At 36.3% G+C, this 9,608-nt stretch overlaps 1 protein-coding gene across 1 annotated transcript; it reads right to left on the bottom strand.

Annotated features, from left to right (window-relative positions):
* Nucleotides 1-175: 175 nt before the first annotated feature.
* On the bottom strand, nt 176-966 carry LOC141700272 (uncharacterized; the record flags this gene model as incomplete). The annotated part of the gene is made up of 2 exons (XM_074504074.1): nt 475-966; nt 176-421 (listed from the first exon to the last, which is right to left on the bottom strand). Coding segments are annotated over exons 1-2 (738 nt in total), but the record flags the coding sequence as incomplete, so codon positions are not given.
* Nucleotides 967-9,608: the final 8,642 nt, after the last annotated feature.

Below are 9,608 nucleotides of genomic sequence, written 5' to 3'. Positions count from 1 at the left end.
GCGGTGTATACCCACACCATGTTTCCATCAAGAACAACTCGATTACCTTCCTCAGATAACTGACCCAGGCTAATTATGTTATTTCTGAGGGTTGGTATATAGTATACGTCTTTTAGTTCACGTTCTTCACCATTTTACACACAAGCTTCACAGTTCCTCTGCCTTTTATGTGTACCATAGACCCGTCACCAAACTTCACTTGACCCATAACAGTTTCATCTAAATCTTTGAACTTTCCACGATGCCCAGTCATGTGACTGCTGGCACCATTGTCTAGATACCACGTGTTGTCCTCCTCCGTATTAAGTTTAGTGCCTCTGCTGTTGTCGATCTTGTCGAATTCAGCCACAAGCAATGCTGGCTCATCATCAGTAATTTGAGTCAGATTTGCCTCAGCTCGTTGTTCTCTGTCTCTCCTTGGCTTCGGTACTCAGAAGCGAAATGTCCGTGATTATGACAGTTAAAACATTTGACTCTGCTCCTGTCACGAAACATTCGACCGTCCTTACGGTAATCTCCATTTCCCCCATTTCCTCCTTTATTAGCTCGCTTCAACCATTCGTCCCGTGTAAACAACAGTTTGGTCTCAGTGCCTTCACGTCGTGACCACTCCTCTTCAGTAAGCATGAGATGGCCGTTATTCACTTCATTCTGTCCGCGTATTCTCTCCTCGTGTGCCTTGAGGGATCCCACAACTTCTTCTACGGACATTTTCTCCAAATCTCCAAATTGCTCAATCGCTGATGCAATTTGAAGAAACTTCACAGGTACTGCTCTCAAGAGCTTTTTGACGACATACGTCTCATCAACCTTCTCTCCTAACATCCGGATGTTGGTCACCAGGCTATTCATCTTCATGCAGAAATCATCTAGCTGTTCTGTATCTTTCATGACAAGAGACTCAAATTCAGCCTTAAGAGTTTGAGCTTTCGCCTTTTTAACTTTGTCTGCTCCAAGGTGAACCATTTTTATTGCCTCCCAAGCTGTCTTTGAGGTCGTTTTGTCAGCTATTGACATTAACAGATCTTCACCTATCCCCTGATATATAATAGCCAAAGCTCGCTTATCATCTTATCTTCAATTGCAGCATCTGCGTCTTTGGGTTCAACCGCATCCCATACACCATGGGCCTGCATGAACACACGCATTTTCATAGCCCATGCTGTGTAATTTGTCTTAGTTAGAATTGGGTAGCTTAAACCGAAAGAACCTTCTTTTCCCTTGTTGGTCTCCATTTTCTTGAAGTGTGGCTTGCGATCGAGTGAGGCTCTGATACCAACCTGTTAAATATAAGCAAGAACAATACTGTTAAACATAAATGAAAGCAGCTATATTGATAACTGATGAGTTTTACAATCTGAGAGAGTTAACTAAACAAATTCACTGAAGCAAATTTATCTAAAACTACTGAGCCTAAACTGATAGATACAAACCAGGGCTAAACACCTTAGTTTTCTCCACGACTTATTCTCCTAACTACACATCCTAACAACTCTAGAGTCCTACTCTTACTGCAATACTAATACTAGTGACCAGCTGATTTATTTAAACAATAAAACAAATAAACGTTTAGATTAATTCCAATAATTAGGAGTACTAGCTCTATCAGAAGTGCTCAAGATAACTATAAACTTGTTGCACCACAACACACACATTGCATTTCTTTTTGCGGCTTGCAATGGAAGAAGGGGAGTTGGACAATAGGTCACTGCAAGAATACTGAAATGCGTTGTTGCCCTCGTATGTGCAGTTTTTGTTGTTATATCTATTTCCATTGAACATGGAATTCTTTCTCTTGGCAAGGTATATTAATGTTATTATTCATTTATCGAATTTCTATATATGGCTAATGACTTATGAGATTTATTGATTTAACCTAATGAATATGTTGTACTACTTGTTTATTTGGGTTATGACAGTTATTTCATAAGCGATAAAGAAGGCCATGACAGAAGCCTTGGAAAGAATGAAAGCAGGTTAGAAAAAATACAAGTAAATACTATTACTCAGTTGTTTGTTTGAAGTGATTCTGAAGTAGAGAGTTGACTATGGGTTGATTGCTGTTGATATGCAGAATTGATGATACTAGGATTTATATCTTTGTTACTAAGTGTGAGATGACTTGCGTTGTCAAATATGCATCCCTATCAAACTTGGAAAGATACTGGTTCCGTGCCAGCACTACAATGAGGGAGGTCTCTATGACAATAAGGGAGAAAATGAAGGTGGTGACAGGAGAAAACTGCTTTCATATGCAGAGACCGTGATATTAGATGGAAGTTTGGCTGCTAGGATGAACACTATCGTGCTGTCAATATACATCCTCTCATATGTAACTATGTAGTGCACTAGTATATACTATGAAACCGGCCTAACAATCTTTTTATCGGGCCAGGGAAGAATTTCATTAATTTCGTTTAAAGGGGTACACGAGTTGCACATGTTTATATTTGTCCTTTTAGTCTTTCATGTTTTGTACAGTGTAATCCTCATTGCTCTCGGACAAGCCAATATAAGATTTTTTGGTCTTTTCAAAAGCCGTTAAATGCTTTTCTTCCTTGAACAGAGCCATGGTGTATGAAAACCAAATTGGTCAAGCCAATTGTCATTTTAGCCTATTTGAAGTCTATTCAACTACTTGTTTCAGAAATATTAACTTATTGTTCTCAACTAGAGACAGAGTTTCTGTATTTACTTTATTATATAAAATGGCTCCGGGCTCAATAAATGTCTACCACATATTCTTGATGTATTTTTTCTTATAATCGTGTACAGTACCCACCAACGCGTACATTGTTGTTTCCTGTGCTTTTTTACTTTTTGATCACTGTATTGGGTGGATCCCTTCCTTTCAACCGAGCTTGAATTAGCAGATGCTCAATGTTTTCTCTAAAGCTAAATCAACCAAAAGATTTTATTATGGGATTTATCTATTTAAAGTGTTTTGAATAAGATGTTCCATAGTTTAGAGTAAAACTTCTAGAATTATAATGAGATTGTAATAGTGAGATCTAGAAGATGATAACTTTAGACTTAAATAGTTCTTGATCATAGGATAACTAATCGGAAGTTAGTCAACCCACGGAGATTGGTACATACTATGCTTGCTCCCTTCAGGAGGATGTCTGTTCTCATAGGCATTTGTCTGGTAACATTATAGCTAGTATGTAGGTGCTTATTAGGGAATAAGTTCACTAAAGATGACTCGATAAGTTGGACAACTAATGGAGTTTACTTACGTGTCAATAGTTATTCACTGAGTGATAGTTGTACAAGTCCTTAGACTTGAAATCGTTAAAGTTATCTTGTATATAATGAACTATGATTTGGTTTAGTCCTAAGTCTCAAGGACAACCATTAGGTCTATTATGGGCATAGGGATTTGTGTATTGAGATAGTTAACGTCAATAGAGGATCTACCACTTCCAGTATTGGAAGAGAATATCATATGTTATTCTTAGTATGCGAGTTCTGGAATCTCTGGACAGAGTGTATGAAATTAAAAATGAGTTTCTAATTTGCATTAATATGAACTTTGCATTATGAATAGGAAATCATATGATTAAATTTGATAGGCCTGACACAAGATGTGTGCCTTGTATTTAATCAAGATATTGTAAGGGTAGAAGGAATTCATTGTACGGTACTAACCAGGTTCTTGGTATTCTAAGAAGTGAATTCATATTATCCGGATAGTCCCGATATGTTGAGAAGCATCAATCACGATGTAGAATAAATATAATTAATCAGTTAATTATACTTAATGAATTTTAGAATTCATATAAATAATAAATAGAAGGTTTATTATTATTTATTTCTACTACCGACTTAATATTGAACCTAGAGGGTCACATCATAAAAAGATTTATTTATTGATGAAGGTATTTTGAGAGAACAAATTGTTTTCTAAAGAGTTTAGAAAATTATAATGATTAAAATAGTTTTAATTATTATTTAACATTTTATAAGATAAAGTGTGGGATTTATATAATAATGTATATTGATATATTAATTATATCAAAACCTAGTGAGCCCTATATAAAGAATGAGTTTTGGCATGCACTTATATTTTGTAAAAACTTAGTTGTCACCCTCTCCTTCTTCTTGATCTTCTTCTTGATCTCTCTCTCTCTCAAAAGAAAAGGGCACCACTTTTATAAAGCTTCATCTTTATAAAAGCTTCATCAAAAGGATTATTCTTGGTGAATACCAGTAGAGTGCTTCATACTCTGAGGAGCAACTGCTAGCATCCATTGTATTAAACTTCAATTTTCAAGTTATGATTATGATTCCTCCGCTCCCTTGATTTTATATGTTTTTCTATATGTACGATACATGGTTTTATGTAATAATTGTTATATCATGCTTCCGCTCGTCCGTAAATTCCTTCATTGGTATTAGAGCCAGGTCCTGAATGTAGAGATTCACAAAAAAAATCCGATTTTTTTTATGCATGTATGGATTTAATATGATTTTTGCAAATTTATTTAGATTTAATTATGAATTAATTCGAAATAATTTTTGCATTGGATTTTGACCACTGATCTAGGTTCTATAAGTATTGTAGATCATCTAGGTATTGTTATTCATAATTTTATGATATGTAAATTATTTGTTATGAATTTTTTTTTAAATTGTTTTAATTAAAATTCATAAAATAATTATGCATGTGAATAAATATGAATTTAATATTTGTTTCCATCCATTTCCTGACCTTGTAATTGTTGCTACAGTAAATGAGTTCGTCAGTTTTTGTTTTGGGACTTAAATGCAATAACAGTTACAAAAGGGGCCAATAATGATAATAATAATAGTTATTATTTTTTTTTGCCACGGAATGTAAATTTTTTTATTACTCTCTTAAATCATTACAAAGAATGGCATAAAGATCCGGGTGGACATCTCCCACCTCCCCGATACGATCAGCTACTAAATTACTATGTCTCGGCAAATAGTGAGCCACAACATTTGCAGAGCGTTTAACAAATCTTAACAAAACGTTTTTACGACTTAGATCCTCCATCATAGTCCTGCATTCCACAATCAATCTACCCATGTATGAGAAGCTTGAAAATGAGCTGCGGATCAGTTGAACCACTTGAAGACAATCAGTCTCCAATACAACATTGCTCCGCTGATTGTTCTTGATCCAACTTAGAGCCTCGGGAATTTCTAAAGCCTCTGCGAATTCAGGAGCCACCCTGCCTACAGAACATTTAGTAATAGCTCGAACGAAGTCACCATAATGATCCCTGATTATGAAAGCATAACTATGTCTTGCTGGGTCTTCAAATAGTGCAGCGTCGGTGTTGATCTTGACACAATTTAACCGGGGGGTGCCTTTGTTCTTGACCATCCTCCGGGCATATATAGCCCAAAGAACTATCGAAGCTCTTGTCTTGAACAGATTTTCATTGGTTAAGAATAGATAACGTCGAATTTACCAACTCCTGAGATCCAGAAGCATGTTGCTTCCAAACTATGTCATTACGATTCTTCCACAGCATCCAACAGATTGTTACCAGTGTGTTTGTATCATCCTTATTGCTGTGATCAAACAGCAGCTGAAGCCAATCTGAAAAGTTTGTATTCACACCTTGTGGAGGATAAAAATTGGATAACTAATAGCAGTGCTCTGCAAAGGGATTAAAAATAAGACGTGTGCAATAGATTCCTCCTCTAAATTGCAGATGGGACAAAGAGAGTTCACCTGTATGTTTCTTACTCTAAGGAGGTCTTTTGTTGCCAAACAATTGGTAGCAGCACGCCAAAGAAAATGCTTTACCTTAGAAGGAATTTTAAGATTCCACAGCTTTCTCCAAAACCTGTAATGTTAGTTGTGGATTGATTAACTTTGAGCTCCTGTAAAATGAAATAAGCACTTTTAACAGAATAATGGCCCATCTTCTCATGGCGCCTGTACTAGAAATCATTCACCACATATTGCAAAGGAATAGAAAGAATGATTTCAGAATCTCTCTCTTCAAACAAATCTCTTATCAAATCCTCATCCCAACTGATCTCCTCTATTCTCATAAGCCAAGAGACTTTTTGATTATCCAAAGATGCACCATGCGTGTGAATATAAGGATCTGCAGCTGTGGGAAGCCAGGGAGTGTTAATTATATCAATATCCTGCCCATTACCAACTCGACAACTGATACCCTGAGACAATAGACTTTGAGCTTCCTACACACTTCTCCAAATATAGCTTGGATTTGAGCCAAACGTAGCAGTTAAAAACGATCCATTAGGGTAGTAGCGAGCTTTGAAGACATGGCTGACCAGTTTATCCGGAGCTGAGAGTAATCTCCAGGCTTGTTTACCTAAAAGAGCAATGTTGAAATCTCTTAAGCTCTTGAACCCCATGCCACATTGCACTTTTGCTGCACAAAGTCTACTCCAAGACATCCAGTGAATGCCACTCCCTTTTAAAATGTCCTTACGTCACCAGTACATAGCCATAAGCATTTCTAGATCACTACATAAGTTTTGTGGCAATAGAAAAACACTCATGCAGTAGTTAGTTAATGTGTGTGCTGCTGATTTGATTAGGACTTCCTTACCGAATTTTGACAACTTCTTTTTATCCCAACCTTTGAGTTTATCCTGAAGCCTGTCCTTTATATATCCAAAGACTGCTGATTTCTTTCTAGATAGTGTACTTGGAAGCCCCAAATAGAAGCTATTATTACTGGATTCCTTAATTTTAAGATGAGAGAACAACTGTTGCCTTAATTGTGAGGAGCAATTTCTACTGAAGAAAGCAGAAGACTTGTCCGCGTTTATTTGTTGTCCTGAAGCTCTCTGAAAAACGTCTAGCATATCTAACACATGACGAGCACTATCAACCTCGTCTTTACTAAAGATATAACAATCGTCAGTGAAGAACATGTGTGATATTGAAGGAACATTTCTAGCTACTTTAATTCCCTGTATCAGACCTTTCCTCTCATAATCATGAATCAAATATATAAACCTCTCGATACAAATCAGAAATAAATGACTCGATAATGGGTCACCTTGTCTAAGTCCATGAGTAGGTCTAATATTGCCAAATAATCTCCCAGAGTGACTGATTTGGTAGCTAACCGAGGAGACACAAGACAGAAAAATACGAGTTACTTTCACTTGAAATCCCATTTTTTGAAGTACTGCTTCGAGAAACCTCCACTCTACTTGATCATAGGCTTTGCTCATGTCTAGCTTAAGGGCCATCCAACCTTGTCTGCCCTTGTTCTTTCTTTTCAGAAAATGCATAACCTCATATGCAACCATAACATTGCATGTGATTAGGCGTCCTGGAATAAAAGCACTCTGCGTGTCAGAAATAATAGAATCAATTATTAAGTTCAAACGATTTTCTATTACTTTCGAAACAATTTTATAGACTACATTGCAGAGAGAAATGGGTCTCAGGTCAGTCATGAGCAAGGGATTTTTCTTTTTCGGAATAAGAACTATATTAGTACCATGAAGCTCATGATCTATGACATCTGTTTCAAAAAATCGTTTCACAATGCTTACTATATCGGTACCCACTATATGCCAGTGTTTTTGATAAAATCCCGGACTCATTCCATCAGGACCCGGTGATTTTTCTGGGTACATATGGAACAACGCTCTCTTCACTTCTGCCCCTGACACTGCTGCTAGTAGCGTGGTATTCTGCTCCTCCGTAACCTTTTTCTGAATACATTCGATTACCCTACTCGAGTCTGTATTAGAGGCTGTGAATAAAGTTTCAAAATAACTGAACATTACTTCTTCTAAACCCGAGCCCCAATCCACTAACACACCATCTGGATTCTGTAGGCCTCTGATTTGACTTATAGTTCTTCGATTCTTGGCTGCAGCATGAAAGAATTTTGAGTTTTGATCACCCTCTTTTAGCCAATGTTGCTTTGAGCGTTGCCTCCAAAAGCATTGTTGTTGAGCATACACTTTCGCTAGATTTTCTTGATTCTCTTTGGCAACTTTTACTGAGTGTGAATCTCTTCTTCCTTTCAATGACTTGAGCACCCGTTTATGCTATTGAATTCTTCTTTGAAAGCTTCCGGTGATTTCGTGGCCCCAAGCTGACAACACTTCCGTGCACTCTGAAATTCTATCGTAAAAACTGTGACCAATATTTCTATCCCAAACATCTTTAACCAATTCTTGGCACATAGGCTCGCGTAACCACGCGTTCTCAAACCAGAAATGACGGATTTTAACTTCATTTTGGGTTCGAATAAATTCTAAGAACAACGAACAGTGGTCTGAGGTTGACATTTCCAAATTGGTGAGAGAAGCATTTTTAAATAGATTCATAAAATTACTAAAATTAATGTTGAACGTGTTTGGTTTCCTACAAAAAAGATAATTAAGAATTAAGTTGGTTTCCTATTAAAATTAATTTGAATTACTAAAATTAACCTGTGCAATTAGATATTAAATTGGATAAGAATTCATAGAGTTTGTAGTTATATTAGATACTTGATTTTTTTTAAAACTTTATTTTGCAAGGTGTTAGTGTACTTTTTACGAATGTGTTAACCAACCAACCAAACAACATCATGTTTCACTTATAATTGTATATTATAGATTTTGAGAGACGATTTTATAGCATTAAAAGAATTTTTTTAGGAGACAAGAAACACAAATTAGACATTCATCGGATTGAAAACTCTAATTTTATAAATTTTTATCTCATGTTTATTATTAAATTTTTATTTGTTTAATATATTAAGAAGTTTATAATCACACAAAACACAAACTGTTTCTCCACACACTTGTGTTAGATATAAAAAATTTGAAATTGGTGTTGATATACTCTAAAGCATATATCTAACATATGTGTCCACTTGGTTGTGCCGTCGTTGGTTATATTTTTAAACCAAAACAAATATTCCATAGGTATTCTTTAATCGTTAGATATATGGTGTCGTCAACACACGTGTTAATACACATATTATGACAACCCAGGTCAAATTCTCAACCTTTTTCAGAAATCGTATCAAATAATCTGAAGCCCACCGTTCCAAATACAACCAATTTGTGCAACGACTAGCCGCCACAAGTTCCCAAAATATCATGATTTGTTGGTGCACATAATAGTAGTACTTTGCCTTCTAAACTGAACCGAAGTTCCAATTTTTATCGATGTTGGACTGGGGTGTTACAAACTCCCCCACTTAAACTCCTGACGTCCCCGTCAGGCCAACCAAACAACCCATAGGTCCAACTAATACCTCTTTAGCCATTGTGGCAACCTCTGTATCTCTGTCCATTGTAGGATAATACCACCAGCCTCTGACAACTTGATGCATCAAAATTTCGAGAGGTGGCTTGATACCGTATGTGACAACCCAGGTCAAATTTTGAGTCTTTTTCAAGAACCATGTCAAGTTATGATTCCGAATTCAAAAGAAGTCAAAGTCTAGTGTACAACTTGGGTAACAACTAGCCCACCACATGCCCATAAAAGTAGTACTTTGTTGGTGCACATAATAGTAGTACTTTGCCTTATAATCTGAACAAAAGTTTCAATTCTTATCCACGTTGACTCTGGTGTTACACATATGTATTAGAGTAAAGGATAAATAATTTTCCAAAGTACTCTTTTG

This window comes from Apium graveolens, unplaced genomic scaffold, assembly GCF_009905375.1.
Source record: "Apium graveolens cultivar Ventura unplaced genomic scaffold, ASM990537v1 ctg2009, whole genome shotgun sequence".
NCBI lineage: Eukaryota > Viridiplantae > Streptophyta > Magnoliopsida > Apiales > Apiaceae > Apium > Apium graveolens.
This window is presented reverse-complemented; position numbering and strand designations above follow the sequence as displayed.